This window comes from Gasterosteus aculeatus, chromosome 15 (genome assembly GCF_964276395.1).
Source record: "Gasterosteus aculeatus chromosome 15, fGasAcu3.hap1.1, whole genome shotgun sequence".
In the NCBI taxonomy this organism is placed as follows: domain Eukaryota; kingdom Metazoa; phylum Chordata; class Actinopteri; order Perciformes; family Gasterosteidae; genus Gasterosteus; species Gasterosteus aculeatus.
Window position 1 is genome coordinate 5,317,707 of NC_135703.1, and position 21,227 is coordinate 5,338,933.

Consider the following 21,227-nt stretch of genomic DNA (forward strand, 5'->3'; position numbering starts at 1 on the left):
ATAGAACATGATGACATAAATTAACTCAACAATTCCAGGAAAGTTGAACGCAGCCCTGTACGTTTAGGCTCCGGTTTTCTTTATAAAAGCAAAAAAGAAAGAATCTCAGGAGATGGAGAGACAAAACATTGTTGGATGAAAAGCTGATGCACCATCGTTGTGGTTCTGAAGTCCTAAGGTTGACAACTTGACCTAGAATCTGCAGAACTGGTCCTGCTGCTGCAGGAACCAAACAAACGAATATAATCCAACGTATGTGTGAACCAGATGACTCATCTCATCAAACGTACCTGTACGGATATGCAGCACTGTCGTCAAACTAGAACGGAATCTTTTAGTGGAACCACCGGTACTTCCACTATCTAGTCTAGGCATCGGGGCGGAGCCTCCTCACAGGTAGGCGGGACTTCCGCACAGGTAACGCCAGTGTGCCTGCAGGTGAGCGGCAGCGGAAGAAGACAGCGACGCATTAAAAAAAGACCGCACACACTCAAACGCTCTGTCAGAAATGACTTTTATAAAACATTTACACTAATATGATCCACTGTTGACATAACATCCACCATGGGGAGTTTAGGTAAGTTGACCTTCACGTGTATTTCATTGTCGTGGTAGAATAAATGTTGCGAGCGAAAGCGTTTTTAGGCGTGGTCTGCGCGGTAGTCAACTGAGACGTAACGTGGAAAGGGTTTTTTTTCTCTCTCTCTCTCTCTCTCTGTTGTTTGAGTGACAAAACACAGTGTGATATCTTAGTATTTCCGTTCATCAATGGAAACAGTTCCAAATACTGTTTGAGCCTCGCGTTTATTTTGGTAGTTTCCCCTGAATGAAAGTGAAACTTTCCTATATGATTCCTTGTGGCGTTGTAGTGGCACAATATGACTCCCACTGTGAGAATTTAAAAAAAACGTAATTGAGTGTCAGACATCAAACAGGATAATATCAGAGATCAGTAATTAACAGAGAAACAGAGAGAAGTCATATCTGAATAAAGGATACATTAGTTAGTTACCACGTCACAATCTTAATTCTATCAGTGTTTCTATGTGAGCTATGAGGGTCGTCATGGCGCAGGGGGTAGAGTGGGTGTGCTGGGAACCGCAAGGTTGGTGGTTTGAGTCCCGGCCGCCTCATGTTGAAGTGTCCCTGAGCAAGACAACTATCCGCTAATGTAAGTCGCTTTGCATAAAAGCATCTGCTAAATGATGTAATGTAATGATCACGTGCAGCAAACCGTCAATATTGTGACCAAAACAAAGTGGCCTTTTTGTTCAGCTGCATATGGTTTGAATGAGATAGACCGGAGGACGATATGTGTTTCTTCCTTACCCTTGGGGCCGGTTCAATGTGGGGGGGGTGACGATGTTTAAAATACCCAAACCAAAGCTTTGTCCTGGTTATGGTTGAGTGGCTTCCTCAGAGGATGGAAGGAAAACAAGAACAAGCAACACAATCCCCCTCAGACCTCCGTCCCTGAATTTCCCGCTATTGCTGCAGCCTCTGGCAGCACTGCAGGGGGTTGATTGGAAGTGTTGTCATGGTGTACTAAACATGGGCTCGCATTTTTTAATTTTTTGCTCTGCTGAAACCACAGGCTGACAATGTACTGCAGTTACATCTCGTCCACATTAAATCAACTTCTGTGTGCTTTTGTCGACAACGCTGACCCTCACACAGCTGGTATTTAAATACAGTCCGATGCCTCGGTGTGATAATATGGACTGGTCATACAGGCATTGTTATGCATTATTTACACATCTTGTCGGCCTAAGTCACAATGTTCAAAACAAAAGTTAAAATATCACCTTTCTGCCTCCTCCAGGAGTATGTTGTGCCAGCCTCAAGGACAACAAGGCCCTGATGAAGATGGGACTGGGGCTGGTACTGGTGGGCCACGTTAACTTCCTTCTAGGAGGGCTGGTGCACGGCGCCATGCTCAGGCACGTCAACGTGAACGCGGAGGCCCGGATCCTGGTGTACGCCATCTCTAACGTCATTGCTATTGTGGCAGGCTTGGTGGTAAGTGGTCTGAAATGATGAATATCTCCAAAGCAAATTGATATTTTTATAGCGGCCGGTGGTTTGAAACAGGTTTTTAGTAATAGTGTGGCATCCATATTTGTGATAAAAGACCTGTTTTGTTCCTGTTGGACTTCTTTTCCCCTTAGGGAACTATCAGTGGAATAATTGCCATTGTCCTGTCCAAAAACAAGAGGAACAAGATCCTGGTAAATACTGATCCCCCTCTTCTCCATTTAGCACCCACACAGTGATTTGCAAGCTCTTGTCAGGACCTGCCCTCCTGTTTTTTGATTGAGTGCACGAGCGTAAACATACAGAAGATGATATCTGCAGCAACAGGCAGCCTCCCTTTTCTACTACTACTCGACGATGTTATTTTGTCGGGAGGAAAAGTCTCTTTCACACAGCAGGTCCGGCGTTGTGTTTTCCCTAACGTCCCGTGGTGTTGTGTCCTCGCAGCAGTGGGTGCTGCTGGTCTTCAGCTTCCTGGCGGGCCTCCTGTCCATCGCCTGCACCGTTGGCTTGTTGGTTGCAGTGGTGAAGGCCATCATCAACAAAGGCAGCAACCTGCTGACACACTGCAAGTTTTCTGGGCAGGATTACGGCTCTTCCAGCATCACATACGAATGCCCCTTCGACCCCACCCGGATCTACGTAAGCGCGACGTAGATATTATCTGCTACGAAAGACTTTTCCATCAGCAGTTTTTGTATTGACTTGAAACACTGCAAAAAAAGAAGACAAGGTGTTCATGTGTCGTCGTCTTTTTCATTTCTTTAATCAACCAGAGCACCACGATCATCCTGTGGGTTCTGCTCATCTCGATGTTGGTGGTGGAGATGGTGTTCTCCTTCCGCTGCTTCGCTGCCTGCACTTCATTCCTCTACCTCTGTCCATGCAGGAGGCGGCCGATCCGGGGCATTAGGGTAAGTATCTGCTCCATCGCCTTTGTTTGCCCCGCCAATCTCACCGTGTCACATATACACACACAACTATCCTTTCCTTTAGCCAGTTGCCTTGGTTTGAATTTTCAGCCGCGCAGCCACGGTGAAACTCCATCACTGCCTCCGGAGCGAAACCTGGACAGCGACGCCGAGCGAGCCGAGCCCGCGGAGCACATGGAGCTGCTGGAGGACACGGCAGCGCAGCAAAGCTCGTGGCTCTGAGGCAGCGGAACCTAAAGAGAGAGACAGACAGACGTGTGGCAAACCGCTGGTCCCGCCTGCATGAAATGAAACGTCGGGAGTTTTGGTATTTAAGAGTCTGTTACAGATAAAATATCTAAAAAAAGATATGTCTTAAGGCAGAAATGGCATTTCGCTCAGATAAAGTACTGCCATTGTTTGTTTTTTTTTAAGATGTGTGATTTTGTGTGCGTTTGTGTGTACTTGGTATGGTCTTGAAAATAAATACAGAGCACTGTCACCTGCATCTTGAATCTATCGCCTTATCAGACCCCGTAAAATTTTATCAACTCTTTTTTTGGAAGAAATTAGGAGAACAAAGCTACTTCACTTTTCTGGGCAATTTTTATTGGTGTAAAAAAGGGGTTGTCAACGCACACTGGGATCTGTCAGATTTAAACAACACTTTTGAGAATACAAATATATACACAACAAATGCATTCTGGCATTTGTCTCCCATTTTAGATTAATACACTCTGGATATTTAAGTCCAAATTAGCTCTGACGGCAGCAATTATGGGATCCAAACAGTATTTTGCGGCAGGAATCCCAAAAAGACAAAGCTGTCAAATGTTTAAAGGACACATAGTAAATTACAACCTAAAATATAAAACTGTAATTTCAAGTTTATTGTGCCTTGTTAAAAAGGTGTTCAGGTACACTCGACCCTCTTGACCACTCGGTGACTTTAGCAGACAAAACCAGTGACACAAATGTATTACAGAAAAGGATCTATTGCATTAACATGCTTCAACTGCATTTTTAAAGACATGACAAGTCATAAAGACAAAACAAAGTAGCCAAAATATCTATGATTTAAATAAGTTAAATCCATCAGATATATAAAAGCATACGTGTGCTAAGCCATTTTTACAGAGTTACGTCACGGGGGATAAGCAAAAAGTCATAGAATAAAAAGATTAATAATAAAAAAACGAGAAAGCATACAAAAAACAACAATACTCCGTTGAACCTCAGTCCGTAAAACCGGTACAGTTGAAAAGGTGTCCTAGAAAACATCTGGATCCCCATCCCATTTGGGGGGGGGGGGGGGGGTGGGGGTCTCATTACAAAGATACAGTTCTTCACTGACTTCAACAGCAGCAGCCCAGAGAGAAGGATTCAAAACAATCTTGCTTTAAGATGTGTCCCGATCAGTTGCCATGGCGTCATTGGCTGCTGAGGACCTCACGGTGTCTTGGACTCCTCTTTTGGCCTAAAAAAGGACATAATTAACACACAAACACAATAAGCCAACGTGATGAACATGGGTCAATAAGCGCGTGCACGGTTTTCTCACTTTGAAGTGTCCATTTTCTCCTCCTCCGGCACCTTCTCTTCTTCTTTTACTTCTATAAAATAAAAAATAAATTCATAGTAGTAATAATACAGCCTGAACGATAGGATGATCCAACTTAAAATTATGTTCTTATCAAATAACATGAAGACAAGGGAATGGAAGTGTAAAAATAAATTAAAAAAAATGGATAAATACCTTTTGTTTCCTCCTCACCTTTCTTCTCTTTTTCTTCTCCCTCTTTCTCTCCTTCGGTTTTGGCTCGTTTGACTTTCTTGAAGCTGGCTGCGTTCCTGCGGCCTCCTTCGCCTTCATCCTCCGAGTCAGAGAACTCCTCCTCACACGCTATCCTTTTGTCGTGAGCGCGGACTGAACACAGACAAGTAGGGGAAGGGTCGAATCAAAACTATAAACTGCGCCGTTTCCAGAGATGCAGATTCATTCTGATTAAACATCAGGACTCAGCGTTCTTACTAGAGATGCGTTTGTTCGGGTCCTCCTCCTCCTCGTCACCGCTGTCCTCCTGCACGGCGTCCTCTGGGATGGCCTGCATTTGGACCCCGGGGGCGTGTGGCAACATCCGCAAGTTCTCAAACAAGCGCTGCCTAGAAGACAGAAAGCAGGTTGAACTTAAATTGGGACACAAACCTGTCTACGATGTAGAATGTGGTCACTTCAACCTTTTCACAAAACAAGTTTAAAAACAAACAAACTCACTTGATCTTCTCCAGATAATCATTTGTGTTCTGATTGGTCATGTTGGAGGGGCTGATGTGCAGCTTGAAGTCTGGTCCGAAGTACTCAAAGTAGTCGTTGTATGGGAGCTCTGTCGAGTCAATTTTTTTCACAGATTAATTGTTATAAAAGTTATTTTACCATTTGTATGAGGCTACTATAAATTCTCTCTATTTTCTCTCCCTTCTCAGATAAGCAACTAATGATACATAAAATATATTGTGGTTTCATGGTCAATGGACATGGTGATAAATAATTCATAAATATTTAATTATTGAAAAAACAGTCTATTATCAGCTCTAAAAAATAAAAAAATAACGATTTTCCATGTAGAATTGGCATGAAAGACTGACCGTTCGGGATGGAGGTGTCGAGGGCCACTGCAGTCTCATATGTCCAGCAGCGTGCCACATTACGGATGGTGTAGCCTCCTCCACCCAGCATCAGCAGTGGCAGGTTGAAACTCTTCATGTACTCCACACACTTGGCATGGCCTGAGCACAGCACGGGGGAGAGAAATTCAGTTTCTCAGTTGTTGTTTATATTTGCTTTCAGTGCAATCAGCAAAGTGGTGTTAAAAAATGACCTTTGATGGTGAGGTTAAAGCAACCGAGCCGGTCCCCTGACAGAGAATCGGCTCCACACTGCAGAACCACGGCGCTGGGTTGGTACATCTCCATCACCTTGGCCATGATCTGCATAAACAATCATCAACGCTCTCAAATTCTGCTGTCCACCCGAGGGAGACGTCAACTACAGAAACACCACTGACAACAAGCCTTTGTTTACTCACAGGTCTAAAGATGGCTTCATACGACTCGTCGTCGATGCCATCCCTCAGCGGGTAATTCACAGCGTAATATTTACCCTTACCGGCTCCGATATCCTGCAACGAACGAGGGAAATGTCAACTCACTGTATGAAAAACGACGATGGAAATGGGGGTTAAAATTATTCCAGGCTCACCCTCAGGTCACCCGTGCCAGGGAAGTACTCCCCGTACTTGTGGAAGGACACAGTCATGACACGGTCTGTGGTGTAGAAGGCCTCCTCCACACCGTCGCCGTGATGGATGTCAATATCTATATACAGAACTCTCTGGTGGTACCTGGAGAGACGAAACAAAAGGTCAATGACTCCCTAAAACGCTCGATCTAGCTTAAGGAAAACTTTGCGCCGTCTTTCGAGGTATTTAAATGATGCATTTTAAATAACTTCTGAAAACAAATGTGCCCGTTTAAGATAACGACCAGGCCCTTAACTCATTAGTTTCCTAGACAGACATTTTTGATCAACCACGAGTCCCAACCACTCGTTCTAAACAAACCGACCCCTGTGTGCACGATGGGGCCGCTGCACTCACTTCAGTAACTCCAGAATAGCGAGTACGATGTCGTTGACGTAGCAAAACCCAGAGGCCTCGGACTTCTTGGCGTGGTGCAGGCCTCCGGCCCAGTTGATGGCGATGTCTGTCTGCTGCTTGTTCAACTTCACCGCACCAGCTGCAGCACAGAGAAGGATCAACACGCTGCTTGTACCAAATCTTGATATGATTACCGGGGGAAGCGATGGCACAATAACAATGAAGAGGAAAACAAATAATACGTACCGACGGAGCCCCCTCCGGAGAGCTGGCAGAACTCAAACAAACCGTCAAACACGGGACAGTCCTCTCCCACGTTAACTGCAAAGCAGAGAAAGGCAAATTGTGAATACGGTTTGTTTGATGAAAACAATATATGTCAATTAAGCCCTCCCCACTAAACTTACATCTCTGCATTTGTTTGCTGTACTCCGACATGTTGTCCGGTCTAATCGAACGGAGGAACTTGATGTAGTCGTCGCTGTGATACTTGGTCATCTCTTCTCCGCTGGCTTTGTGCGGACGCTGAAACAGGAAAAAGGTGACAGGTCAGTTCCTGGGAGACGCAAGACGAGAGGGTGAAGCTCCGTGACTGTAGCTCATCGTACATATATCTCCATCTTTCTGTAGAGTCCATAGTTGAGCAACAGGTTGTGAGTCATGCGGATCCGGTGGGGCTTCATGGGGTGCCCCTGCCCGTAGTAATAGTTTCCAACATCACCTGGAGGGGTGAGGGGGGGGGAAGAAGAAGAAAATAAACACACACGTTTATTTCACATGCAAATGTACACACGGGGCAGGCAGCGATCACCGAGGAGAGGACTTCCGGCTCGGATCGGGTTTACGCGCTGAAAGGTGTCCAAACATCAACCACCGGTAAACACCGAGGTGCCTCCGTGAAACTACCGATGAGCCCGGCTACACGTACACGGCGGCGCTTTGCTGCTTAAACGTCGATTAACGTCGATGAAAACGTAAACCCAACGCCGGCAGGGAAGATGAGCAATTTTAACGTAGAGGCTCGAACGTCAATGCCACCCCGCCCGCCCCCCCCCCCCCCCCCCATTGTTAGCTCGTTAGCTAGTGACCCGTACAAAATCACGCTACAAATCTAATGAAAAAACTATTATCTGCTACGAAAACGCATCGGAAACACATCTCGGCTGGCAAGCCGCGCGCGGCATCGACACCGTGCGTGTATTTGGCGACGCTCGCTCCACCGCGATGAGGGGAAAGCCGCCTGCTACTCAAGCTAGCCCGGCTAGCCAGCCAGCTAGCTAGCGCGCCGTGCTAGCGAGTTGGGGGAACAAACGGAAGCCTTTCGGTGCGCGCGAACTGTGCGAATTCGGTTCACCCGCGGCTCCGCTTCGGTGAAGTAACCGCAGGCGAGTACTCACCGTCGTAGTAGTAGCAAACTTTCTTCTTTGTTCCTTGAGAAGTAAGCGCCATTTTAGCGCTTTTTTTGTGTGGCTGGCTTGTCTTTCACCCCCCCACTCGCACACCGCAGGAGACAACAGCGACAAGAAGCGGATAGTTTGTATCACGTCCAATCAGAGGGGAGTAATACCGGCTGCTTCCGGCAGGGAGCGAGCGAGTCCTCCCCTTACTCCTCCTCCTCCCCTTCCTCCTCTTCCTCCTCCTCCTCAATGTCGATGCTTATTTGACACCGTTGAACTAACGTTACCCGTTAACTATATAACGTATTAAAGGAAGTAAAGCCACAATGTGCAAACTCAATTACAAGTGCAGGAGAAGTCAAATGCACTTACAAGTACTGTTTCTGCAGCAACGTGCTTCCCCTAGTATCGCATTAACTTCTATAGCCTATTCATTCATATGTTTTCAGATTCTGAGAGATTTATGTACCAATGTGTGCAGCCTTTTAATAATGCAGATGTTCCAGGTGGAGCGGTGTTCATTCTTTATAAAGGCCCAAATGTGCCCAGAAGTATAACGTAGAAAAGGAAAGTAAATGAAAGTACTGAGAAGCAGAACAAGTAGTAGTAGTAGTAGTAGTAGTAGTTCCATATTTAAAAAAAAATACAGTCCTCTACTGCTTGAGAGACGTGCACAATCACAAATACATATTTTTGGTAACTGGGGAAAATGTTGCCAACTGGATACAAGATCAAAACTACAATTTCCAACATTTAGTAAGATTGTATTTAATACATGTGTATAACAAAGAATTCAAACATTTTCTTCAAACAATCTTGCATTTTTGTATTATGAAATAATGAGCAAAATTGATCTGCCGAGGTAAAACACAGATGAAGCACTTTGAGGGTATTTACATCTTGGTTGCATGGCGCTCGCTATCCGTTCGCTATCCGCTCTGCAGTGATCCAGCTCTCACGGGACTGTCCAATCTGGAGACTATCTAAGAGCACGTTTGGGTGATCACAGTTTCAATATCAATATAACGGCACGTCCTCTTTACAAACAAAGGGCAAACAATATCCACCCTCCATCTCCAAAGGCTTCGCCTTCAGTTTAGTCTGATGTGCGTCCGCCGCCCAACCGGAGCTATTCCTGGTACTGCCTCTCTGTGGCAGTGAAGAAATCTTCCAGAACGCTCTTCAGGTACTCAAAGGTGGGCCTGTCGTCCGGGTTCTCCTTCCAGCACAGGCCCATGACGCCATAGAGTCCATCTGAACAGTTCTCCGGCTTCGGCATTCTGTAGCCCCTCTCGAGGTTCTGGATGACCTCCGGGTTGGACATACCTTAAAAACAAGTGAAACACTTCTTATTTGAGTATTTTTATAAACGGACACTGCGATGGAGGGGCATGGGTACAGTTCACGAGTGCTTACCAGGGTACGGTATGCGTCCATATGTCACTATTTCTGTCAGGAGGATGCCGAATGACCACACATCTGATTTTATGGAAAAGGTGCCATAGTTGATAGCCTCTGGGGCTGTCCATTTGATGGGGAACTTTGCACCTGACACGGGAAGAGCGACGTGAGACACATCATATGGCCTGAAGATGAGGATGAGCATGCGAATTCGCCGACGCTGTTTTACCCTCTCTTGCTGTGTATTCGTTGTCCTCGATCAGCCTCGCCAGTCCAAAGTCGGCAATCTTGCAGACGAGTTCACTGGACACCAGAATATTGGCTGCTCTCAGGTCTCGATGAATGTAGTTTTTCATCTCTATAAAAGCCATGCCCTCGGCCACCTGCAGGGGGAAGCACACCCTTAGACGGGCCCTGTGACCCTACGTTTCAGTTCGGAGGGACCTGTGGATGTTTTCCATATTGTGTTTGCTGGTCAGCTGACCTCCTTGACCAGGGAGTCTAACACTTCCCCAGCCTACCTCCGTACTCCACCCAGGTACACAGCTGCGCCGGCTCCACTTCCTGATATATGAAAAGCTTGCCGTGCTGCCTGTAGCTTAGTCTCCTGCAAGACTGACGGATAACTCCTGCGACTGCGTGTTTCTGACTCAATCAAACACCGCGTGGGTCACCTCGACATCGGCAGAACTCAGAGGGAAGTTCATGCTTCGCCTGATATCATAAGGTTTCCACAGAACTCACAACGCATAGTTTACGCATCTGGGCCTTTTGTGAACGTTTTTTATAGTTCAGGCTCAAGAATCTATGACGTAGGTGCAAATGGCCCCGAGGGTCTCGTCACAAACGTGTGACCTACGTATGTCTGTCTTCTGTTGTCACGACTCCCCCGTCGGGCAACTTGACACCTATTCACCTTCCGTTTGATTGTGGTGCGACTCAATCCGAAACTTTAAACCATTACTTTGCGTTCGTTGAACTATTTAACTAAAGCACGTTTCTTTAGCAGAGATGAGGATGTGGACATCGTCCAAGACCAGATCAAGGCCATCAATCATTTTGATTGTTATGGTACATCACGTGATGGTGGGAGATTTTGTCTTCGCTGGCTGAAGAATCGCTTGTCGTGTTCAACAGTAAAGTTTCAGTCTCTCATCCTGTGGTTTTATTTTCCATTCCCACGCTCACAATATATGTAAGTTCCTTTCCTTGCAGGTATACATTTTGAGAAGTAGATGTGAGCGTGATTGTTCTTATAGAACTAGATAGGAGCATTGATATCATATCATATTGATCATATTTTTACGCTCAAACAGAAGCCAAAGCCGGTAGCTTGGCCTAGAAAAAAGGGTCTTTCAACAACTAGGCAGTTAAAAGTGCATCACGTAAAAAACATTAAAAACATCTAAAAATAAAGCAAGAAGATTTAAAAACAGTCAAGAACATTGTTTGTGCTGAAACAAGCTAATGTTGAATTTTGTGGAATTTTACATTTCCCAACATTGTTTTTCATACGGGTGACAGAACACGACGGGTGTCACATCGGCGAAGCTGTGACCGAGCGTCTTATTGTATTTGTAGAGAAATTAAGCGGAAGAATCTGCATAGTGTGCAGACTGTACCAGGTTTTCCCTGTGGTGAATTTGTCTTTTTTTAATCCACTAATTCGGGCTTTCATTATACAACAGTTTTATTTGTGCCAAAATGTTGACATCGGAGTTTACGGCAATACACACACACACACCTCTGCTCACACACCTGTGGTTGTTACACGATTGTTGAGTGCAAGCTCTGTTTCAACAGTAGCTCACATTTCAGTCTATGAGTATCGCGCTGAGAGAATAGGAAAGGGAATCCGGTAAATGATGTATGGAGAGAAGTATGGAAATATTCACAGTAAAAAAGAAAAATAAAGATTTCTTGCCTGCGCCGCCATGTCAATCAGAGTGTTCATGGGTAAAGTGCCTCCCTCTGCTGTTTTCAGGTAATCCACCAGGCTTCCTGGAGAAAACAACATTCAAGACTTTGCTCAACGATATGAATTCATATTATAAATGATGCCACCACAGCTGACGGAATTTAGCAACCTACTTGTGCAAATTATGAACTGGTTTACCACCATCATTGCAGCCATAAATACATCACAGACAAACCAAAGCCGTGCTTTGTCAACAACAATATTTTCCTTGTCATGACCCCCCCCTTCCCCGACATAAATAGACAGTCGGACCGGAAATAGCATTTCAAATCAGAGAACATAACATTTTGAGGAAGTACACAGGACATCTGTCATGTTGATGCAAAGTTTCTGACAACATATTTTGTGCTGCGTTAGATTAGCAGAGAACAATACCTCTGCATGCCAGCCAAAAGTCAAACCAAAGGAAATAAGAGGAATGACTGTCGCAGGAAAGAGGACGCCTTCAGTCCAGAAGCTTTAGAAGTCTGAGAGCCAGAGGATCGCTCTTTGTCGAGGTCACAAAGGGAAGCTGGGATGACACGCCTGTTATTTTCCATCTTTGTTGGCTCCAACAATTATTTTTTTTAAAAAGGTCAAACTGGAAAAGACGGGCCCTTCGAGCCATCCTTTCTCTTGACAACAGAGGCGGCGATTGTGTCCTGTCCACACGGGGACAGCGGACAAAGAGGCGGCCTCGTGTAGGGCCGCTGCTGGTGGTTTACAGGCCGCTCATGCAAGACAAAGGCACTCCATTCAACACAGCTGGAAGGCGGTTGCTTTGCTTGTGACGGCATCTCTCCGTGCATTTTGTAGTGTTCATCCCAGGGAGAAAAACAATTAGAAAGACTTTTGTAATTATTTAAGGGAAATGGATCACTTTTACGCGTATGCTGCATTTGGGTCCAATAAAGTATTTGTTTACAGCTGTTACCACGTCTCCGTTTTATTAACTTGTGTTTGTGAGTTGCAGCACTCTCACACCTACTTTGCTTTGTAATGTTTTAGCTTAATAGGGTTCATGTCTGTGGACACACGTGTGTAATGCAGACTTCGGGATACAGGCTGGAAAATAGCCAAGTATCATAAAGGCTTCTGGGTGAACAATAACCTTGTGAATCACCCTCTCCTTGACACCTCCTCGACGCAGACGGGCCGCGGGAGACTTCCCCTCGGTGAGTAAACACCACGTAATCTGTCTGGAAAAGGGGCCCGGAAAAGAAGTCAAAGTTCATGTTTGCTCTGAACCCATATTCAGCAAAGAGCGGCGAATGCGGGAGCGCCGTGGGGAGAGGCCGAGAATAGCAGGCCACTTCAGCGGAGCGGCGTGCTTCGGGAGGAGAAGCATCATGGCCTTCCCTTCCTAAATTTAGGTTCGCTCCCAGAGCGGCATTCGCGTCCAATCGCGATTGATGATTGTGCGCTATTGTTCCAGTAATGTGCACCTCATATCATTTCCATTAGTTAACACGGACGCACAAGGAGGCAGCTGTGGTTCTGCGAACAAAAGGCGTTCAGGTAATTCAACGGAGTCACGTCTGAAAACACAGTGACTCACGAAAAGGTCGAAGCACTCACTGGGCAGACGTTGTCTTTAGTTTAAGGATGTGCTCCGGCAACCTCAGTGCGGTACGTGTTTGGTCCTGAACGTCTCCCACTCACCGCTGTCTATAAAATACTTTCTTTGTCTTGATCGGGGCAGCAGATTATCGAAGAAATAAGTTTCAGACAGGTTTGGGCGTATTCCTGATGACTAGACTGAACTGAGTTGGTGTGATGACAGAAAAGATATTTTTTTTGATTCAGCTTGGAATGAGCATTCCTTTCACAACGATACCCTGGGACCAAGCTCATCCATGTCCTCAGAGGCTTTCGGTGATGAAATTCCCTCATGATGGTCGGTGTTATTAGCAAAATGCCGCATGCTGTGACACGTCTACAGTATTTCTACCCACCATTTTCCATGTACTCCGTGACAATATAGATTGGCTCCTGGGTAACGACGGCGAAGAGGCGTACGAGGCACGGATGCTGCAGGTTCTTCATCATGTTGGCCTCTGCCAGGAAGGCTTCCACTGACATTGTTCCCATCTTCAGGTTCTTAATAGCCACCCGCCTGTCGTTGTTGTAGATACCTGAGAAGATACATACATTTCGATATCAGCGGGCCATTGAAAGACATCCATAAGAAGAAGGCATGAACTATTGCATTGTACATAACAGCTTGTAGGGTTCATACATATCGCTATCATGCCAATCAAACCCACAGCAACATCCTCAGTCATCCAACAAGGCCAGCATTGCACACCGTGCGTGAAGCATAGCAATAGGAAAAGATTGCATTCACTACTCAAAGCATTCCTCCATATTTATTTGTTAATTTACAAGAACAAACACCTAATAGCAAGTGACAGTCCCATTACTCAAGCAAGTAGTTTATTTAACCAACGTTTGGATGAGGACAGAGAAACAAATACAATGCCAGACGCCATGCAAGAGGATACTGTAAATAGAAAGTGGCTGTGAAATGAGACCACGTTCCATGGTTGGCAATGTTTATCTCTGGTACAGCGGTTGTTTGGCATGAGGTATTTTGCTGGCAAATGCGAATGGAAAATAAAAGGGTAAATACCCGTCCAATTGAATAATAAGGGGATTGTGGTACAGATCATTTCAACTGATATCCTCGTGCTCCAAACATAGTGCCTTCTTGTTCGGGAATCATTCCTCCCGTCAGTAAGGTCTTTGGAAATGTATATTTTGAGTGATGTTGCATTACGTGTATAACACAACTCATCATCCTCCAGTTAACCAACTCATACAGGCCTACAATTATGAATGTGCTGTGGAAACTATGCTGCACAAACTGCAGAAAAACCCTGGCTCAAAAATATTCAAACTCCTGCGCACAAAATGGAAATATAGCTCTGAATTGACGGCATTTGTAGTCCATCCCACCTCCACATGTCCCCCCTGTCACTTACCCATCCAGACTTCCCCAAACTGTCCCGCTCCAAGCTTTTGCTCCAGCTTCAGGGACTCTCGGGGAATCTCCCACTCGTCCTGCCACCAGGGCTTTTGTGGTGCCCTCGACTGACACGGCTTCATCAGCTTTGTGCACAACCCGTCTGCATCGCCTGGACGACAAAGAGAGTGGGGGGGGTTAAATATCGCTGCAACGAAGACCCCCGGCCGCGAACCTTCATTAGTGCCCTCAGCGGGCCGCACGCACGTGAGTGATGCTGGACGAGCTCCTTCAGCGAGCTAAAGGAGATCTTGGCTGTGATGTAGAAGCCACCATTGTCCATGTTGCGGATTCTGTAGTGCTTGACTCCTTCCCCGGTGTCGTGGTCTAAGTCCCTGATCGAAAGGGAATATGAACCTGGAACAAGGAGGAAGCACGTCCTTCTGTGATGTGATATCTTAACATATTATGGAACAGTGGAAGGCCTTCCTCAAATATGCTGCTGAGAAACTACCATGTGCGCAAATAGTGTTTAATTGTGTTAAAAGTTCACCTTGGGTCGTCTCACTCTCTCGAATCAAGAAGGAGCCCAGCGTGTTCCCAGGAGACAAGAGGAGCCTCATGGCTTCGTTTCTAGAAATGTTCTTAAAGAACCACCTGCAGCACAAGCACACGACATGCATCACACTTTGAGCTAACCACTTCCCCTTGGCCCGGGGACACAGCGTGCACGGTGCGAGTGAAGTGCCGTCGAGAGAGAGGCATCAATATGTTTTCTGTGCGACGTACGGTTCGGTCTCCACTGTGGTCATTGCCACAAAGTTATGCGGGATGTAGCCTCGCTGGCCCGTGATGAGGGACTCTGCCAAATACCACTCTGGATCATCCCTGGATGTGAAAAGAGACAGCAGTGAGTGAGTTCACATGGGGGGAACGAATACACAATCACTGCGAATGAAAGGTGAAAAGGTAGGTAACATAAATGTCTAGGCTATGTAGTTTGGACATTCATAGGAGAGTTCTCCCTTGAATCAAAACCATGATATTCTTAAAGATATCTTCCAGGCAACAAAGTGGTAAAACCAATTCTGACTGAATGAACTAAAAAAGACTCCATTAGAATCTGATGTTTGTATGTATATATGCACTCCATAGATAAACTCTTTACAGTCCATTAAGGTTCTGTCTTTATTTAATAGTTAAGAGTAGAGAGACGGGAAACTTGAAGCCGCAGTAAGGGGTGCTGCTGACATGCAACACATCCCCGGGCAGGAAGCTGAATGCATGACACGTGCCTACTTTCATCAGATATAAACGGCTCTTTAGTGCAGGCTAGAGCGCACAGCACAGAGCTGGCACCTACAGCGACATTTTTTGAGTGCTGTTCTAATTGGCGGAAGGACTACCGTGGGTGGTTGTCCTGCGAATAGCGACAACAGCAACAAGGTCAAAAATGACACCTCGGTTTTTTTTTGTTGTTGTTGCCTGAATACACTGAAAAACGACCGGGCTCATGTAAAAGTCCCCGGGTCACCTTGAAGACCATGTGGCTGTAATTGATAACTAAGTGGGCACGGATGTCCCTGGCATCACATATTGTCCTTTACTAACTAGCCGAGGCTTTTCAGCTGGTGGTACAAATTCTTGTGTTTTCTACCGAGCTCTGGACCAAATATATTTCAATCAGCAGCTTACTTGTTGATGATCTTGAGCGTGTCTCCCTTCTCAAAGCCCAGGTCACCATCATGGGTGGGTTCATAACTGTATATGGCCACCACAAGGTTGTCTGCAAGAGGGATGTCTTAAGATTTTGGCAAACAAAACATAAATGAAATATATTGATACATTTCACACAGCCAATGTTGTGTGCTGGTTGTTTGGATCCCGTGCGATCTGATATTTTGACAAATGGCTGTCGCTAAAGGCTCGATGGCAACGTTGAATGGAAGTAGTGGGACATTTCTACTATATATACAGAGCATGTATATATGTGTATACATGTCCCGTGTGTACAAATTGTAAAATCCAAAATTACGAATCCCAAATTTGCCTCAGAGGGTCTTACAATCTGGACGCATTTACTTACTCGTATGTATATATACATATACAGAAATAGATAAAAAAAAAAAAAAAGAATTGTGGAAAAAAGAAGAAAGCAGATTACACACTAAAATATTTATGGGATATTATTAAAACAATAAGGGAGATTTTGTCAAGCAAAGCGTCAAATGTTGAGGGGGGAAAATATAAAGCGCATTTACTAGAATAACTTATTTTAATAACAAATTTAGTGGAGATGGGAAAATTCTAAGCGTATCAATATACAACATATTTAAATATAATTCCATTATGTAGCCAATCCTATTATAATACAAACCATTCATATTCACTTATTTACTACTACTTATATTCACTAAAATACATTTGCTTCATAATAATGCCGTTCTGTTTTTCCACATTTCCCTTTAGTTTACTGCCACTGCTTGTCCTGTAGATAAATGAAGACCTGCTGCATCGTGTTACCTGGTAAAGGAGATGTAGGAGGTGAATGCTGTGCTGGGTATGGAGTCAGCTGGTCTGTGTACTAGTGAAGGAATTACAATATTAGATTCACAACTTAATCTGAACTTTTCAACAAACACCAGAAGATTGATGCGCTAAAACAAGACACCAACACACACCAGTAAAATGTCACCAGTGACATTTTTTTTCTCCCAGACAAAATGTCTCGACCTATTGTAGCACACGCAGGTGGCTTCCCCCGTTATTTTAATCTAATAGGACATCTAACTCATGCAGAGGATCCAAACCACTCTGGAAATAATCTCTCTCCCACTACATCAAACGCACAACTGAGAACTTCAAAATGTTTCTGGATTCAAACATACAGAAGGGTGACGCTTTATAATTTACACTTAATGAACCGTGGGAGCACTTGTTGTGTTCACACCATCCCACTGGTACCGTGGGCGATCTATAATGATGACCCACGAGTGGGGTCATTCACATTCAACCGCACTGTAACCCAAACCCACTCACGTTAATCTCACTCCCTCACAGACAGACTCTGATTCATTCATGCGCTGCAACGTGCCACAACGCACATTGACACTTACTGGATTGCATGACTGGGGAGGTATGGGACAGCTGCAGTGCTCACAGATTTCATCCAGGTTCTCCATCCACTCCCCGTCTGAGTAGTCCGAACTGCAGTTACATCCCATGTTTTCTGCTTTCTCTTTTTAGGATGAAATTAAGGTTTAGAGTTTATCATACGATATTGATTAAAGCTACTCACATTGGAATGAAAAAAGGGCCAGATATTAGAATTGCAGATTCCCAACTCGTGGTTGAGTTTCCTTAAAATCACTGTGATCGGATGGGACAGGGGGCCTCGCTTCAAAATGGAGGCGAAGCGCTTGAATCGAGCCGGAAACTAAAAAACCAACACTTTTAAAAAATCTTCCATTTTAGGACCAAATTTTACACCATTGGAACCTGCACACACCGGCCCACTAGAACCCGACCCAGAGCTGTGTCACACAGCGACACCGCAGTTGCCACCTGAAGCATCGCACATAGCGAGCGGCACATGTTCCGACTCTACTTCGGGCCTGAGAAGCAGGCTGCACGAAATCTTGTGTAATCCGACGACGCGCGCGCCCCATTGTGCTTTATACCGGTGCCCTGCACGCATGGGCTTTCTCGAGCTCACTTGGCTGCCGTTGGGCCGCTCCCAGAACAGGGTCAGTGGGCTAATCGCCCCAAAGGCTTTAGAGCTGTGAGAAAAATGTGGAGAGGCCTGACCCGGCGATAACAATAACAGGCCGCCAGTGTACTGCGACCCCAAGCAACGACATCACAGTAATCCACCAGGGTATGAAGAGGTTTTTCTTATTATTATCATCAGTGCTGCTACGCCGAATGGCCAACACTCAGGGGGGCTCAGATGAAGTCAGAATTTTCCATTGAGGGGCTTCCCTCTTCTTTTTGTGATCTGCAGCTGATGGCCTTTATAAAGAGCCTTCCTTGTGAGACTGACCAAAGACTTCTAGCTTTGGTCAGTGAGTAAACTAATAATTTGCAGTTTCCTGCAGAAATGAAGAAGGCTACGAGAAGCTAAATGAATAAAAGAGGCTTTGTTAAACTTTAGTTTGCTTCAATTTTGATGTTTCACACTGTGATAATGTATTATCACATACATTATCTTACACAAAGTTACCACGTAATTTAAAAACACATACATGTCTGAAGTTTATATTTTAATTTTTAACCCCCCTTTTTTATGTTTTAGTTTTTTTAACAGATTTTTTTCAACTAAGAAAAGGACACAACCAGCATCGGCTTTGTGTTTATGTTTATATCATGTAACCCCAAGAACAATTTAAAAGGATTTTTACCTGATTCTGGGTTTGGACATTTTTCTTCTCCATATATCAATTTATATATATTTTATAAAATTCAAAATATTTTCTCAACAAAGCTTCTGATTTTTTCAGCATACTTGATACAACACATGTGATGATAATAGGTTAAGGGTTTACAGTAACCGTCTTTTTATTACTATTATTATTATATTTTGAACCTATGTAACGCTGATAGATCTTGATAGATAAGTTGGAAACTTACCTCTTGAAATATAAAATGTCTCTTAACGCGTCCAATGTCAGATTTCCTGTACCGCCATAGAGATATTCTTGATTGAACAGTTATCCGGAGCCCGGGTTTCGAGAAATCATCGTCCGCTTCTCTTATTATAACTATCTCTGCGCTCGAGGTGCCGTGCTGTGCGTCTGTACGCGCGCAGATACACACTCAGGAGGAGTGGAGCAGAGCGACTCACAGGGTTTCCTGTCGTTGAAAGGTTGAGGGTTGCTCTGCACGCTTCTAGCAGGTGCTTCACCTCTGCAGCTCTGTGCGAGCAGGAGGAACGTTGTGGGCTCCATGGAAGTAAATGGGTCAGGACAGCACGTCTATCAGCGATGTTTCCAATTTAGTTTTTAAAGAAAAAAAAGAGGCCATGGTAGGGTTGGTAGGTGAGGTTATGTTTATATTTTTTATTTTTGCGTGTAACGTCTGTGCATCCGTGACCTTTAATCTGAGGAGCATCAACGTAAAGTCAAGGTGAGGTGGGAACTTACCCTGCAAGAGAGTATTTGATAAGGTAGTTTTACAACTAATTATAAGGTAGAACATTTGCAGTGATGTAAATGTCAATACTGGCAATTTGGGACAGGCATATTATCTCCGTAGGCCTCAGGTTCCTATGAAGTCAACCTGCCTATTTTTGTCAATCGCAAATGTGGTTTGTAGCTGTTCTTCTTGTGGCCAGCAAACCTTTTTAAAAATAGACTTTGGCCGTGGTTCATGCCACCAAGTCAAAAGTGAAGGGAACTAAGATGAAATGATTCTTAAATATCGCACGCACAGAGGAAAAGAACCAAACAAGTGTCACGTAGTGAATGAACCCCCCACCCCCTCAGGCCAAACCATCATTTTATTCACGGGTTCAAAGCCGTTCACTTTTAAGCCCCCGGAAGGACACATGAACAAGGGTCTCTCAGGATGCACACACTCAGACACTATACGCTGGTGCCTTTCCTACCTTATATATAGGCAACTCCGCTGTGGGCTCTTTTCTTGTGGGGAACGGCTGCTGCTACAGAGCCGGCGCGGGCAGGAAGTCAGACCAAACATTACAGGAAGTGCACAGACGTGTGTGCTAAGACGCCATAACGCAGATCGTGTCTCACTTGATGAAATTATTTTTCCGTTGAAGCACAGAGATTGTGAGGGTGGGTGAGGCGGTTTAGCTTTTTGAGGGGAGAACGTTTGATATTGATGTTATGTTTCAGAGTTTTTTACCGAGCTAGTTTAAATAGCCCGTCGTCCAAGCGTATCACATCTTTCTTGCAGGACAGAATTTTATGCAACACAAATTTAATACGAAGGGAAGATAAAAGAGCCTAATTGTTTCTGGAGATCTGCTTTCTCCTGGCCCCTGTGAGGCTTTGAGGGTATTCCTACTTTCCTTTGGACCACAGCTGTCGCTACCTTTCAATGTGGTTGGAAATCAGATTCTGTGACGAAACTGAATCAAGATGCTGTCAAAGCGCGGAGGTTTTTCTTTCCAACCCTCCTGCCGACCCGCTTTGCAATGCAGGTGCTGGCCTCCTTTGTGTGAGCGAGTGCTGCTTCGGTTGTGCTGCTAATGCTTACTCATGTTCATTTTAAAACGGCCCTCTACCCATTCAAACAGCATGCATATTTAAAATTTGTTAAGTGTGAAGACAAACACGGCCGCTTCTGGCCATGCAATGACGTGTGGTACGATATATAAAGTAAAGTTCAAGTGGAACTATCTCCAGGGCAGAGCTGGGTAGAAGCAGAGGTCTGCAGAGCTTTTCTTTCAAAGGCTTCACTGTACAACGGAAGCCTCAAGGTGCGATACTAAGGCCCCTGTTCATTTTCCATATCATCTAAATTTCTACGCTACGGAGGCCTAACGTCTCACACGAGGTCCTCCGTGTCCTGGCGCATGCCACATAAGAATCCACGCAGTAGTCGCACTCTGTTAAGGCATATTCGATTTCTTGTTCGACTAATTATGTGCAACAATATCTGTGGTTTTGCAAAATCCCCCTGGGGCCACGTTCTTACGTTTGGATGTTTCAGCGAGTCGGGAATGTCTCATGGCAGGAAAGAAGAGACCATTGTGCAAGATGGCCTTCTGACCGAGGATGGATCTGATGGAGCACGTGGTGACATTTGACCCCGGATAAGACAAAGAGGAAGCCCCAAAGTTCTAACCATGACCAATCATTTAACTGCTAATCAAACACCATTTCTGAGTGACAGACCGCTGGTGAGGTTTCTCAAATATTGAGTTGCATGCGCAAAAAAACA

The 21,227-nt window shown here is 45.0% G+C and overlaps 3 protein-coding genes across 4 annotated transcripts; 1 reads left to right on the plus strand and 2 right to left on the minus strand.

The window, feature by feature from the left end:
- Positions 1-364: 364 nt before the first annotated feature.
- On the plus strand, positions 365-3,447 carry tmem54a (transmembrane protein 54a). The gene is made up of 6 exons (XM_040199710.2): positions 365-577; positions 1,823-2,019; positions 2,169-2,228; positions 2,482-2,676; positions 2,811-2,948; positions 3,057-3,447. The coding sequence occupies exons 1-6, from the start codon at positions 565-567 to the stop codon at positions 3,186-3,188; spliced, it is 735 nt and encodes a 244-aa protein (XP_040055644.2). The 5' UTR covers positions 365-564; the 3' UTR covers positions 3,189-3,447.
- Positions 3,448-3,532: 85 nt separating this feature from the next.
- LOC120832977 (putative histone deacetylase 1-B) lies at positions 3,533-8,502 on the minus strand. 2 transcript variants are annotated; one of them, XM_040199711.2, is made up of 14 exons: positions 7,999-8,502; positions 7,210-7,322; positions 7,009-7,126; positions 6,848-6,922; positions 6,602-6,740; positions 6,205-6,346; positions 6,032-6,124; positions 5,825-5,933; positions 5,592-5,732; positions 5,221-5,329; positions 4,978-5,108; positions 4,702-4,872; positions 4,507-4,558; positions 3,533-4,422 (listed from the first exon to the last, which is right to left on the minus strand). In XM_040199711.2, the coding sequence occupies exons 1-14, from the start codon at positions 8,048-8,050 to the stop codon at positions 4,395-4,397; spliced, it is 1,473 nt and encodes a 490-aa protein (XP_040055645.1). In that variant the 5' UTR covers positions 8,051-8,502; the 3' UTR covers positions 3,533-4,394. The 2 variants fall into 2 exon arrangements, with proteins under 2 accessions (XP_040055645.1, XP_040055646.1); XM_040199712.2 differs by having other exon boundaries at positions 4,720-4,872; positions 7,999-8,298.
- Positions 8,503-8,750: 248 nt separating this feature from the next.
- lck (LCK proto-oncogene, Src family tyrosine kinase) lies at positions 8,751-19,202 on the minus strand. Its single transcript, XM_078089820.1, has 13 exons — positions 18,951-19,202; positions 17,438-17,559; positions 16,845-16,905; positions 16,017-16,107; positions 15,111-15,209; positions 14,875-14,978; positions 14,589-14,738; positions 14,341-14,493; positions 13,312-13,491; positions 11,324-11,400; positions 9,629-9,782; positions 9,415-9,546; positions 8,751-9,324 (listed from the first exon to the last, which is right to left on the minus strand). Exons 2-13 carry the CDS (start codon positions 17,543-17,545, stop codon positions 9,128-9,130), a joined length of 1,506 nt encoding a protein of 501 aa, XP_077945946.1. The 5' UTR covers positions 17,546-17,559; positions 18,951-19,202; the 3' UTR covers positions 8,751-9,127.
- Between the last annotated feature and the right edge of the window lie 2,025 nt (positions 19,203-21,227).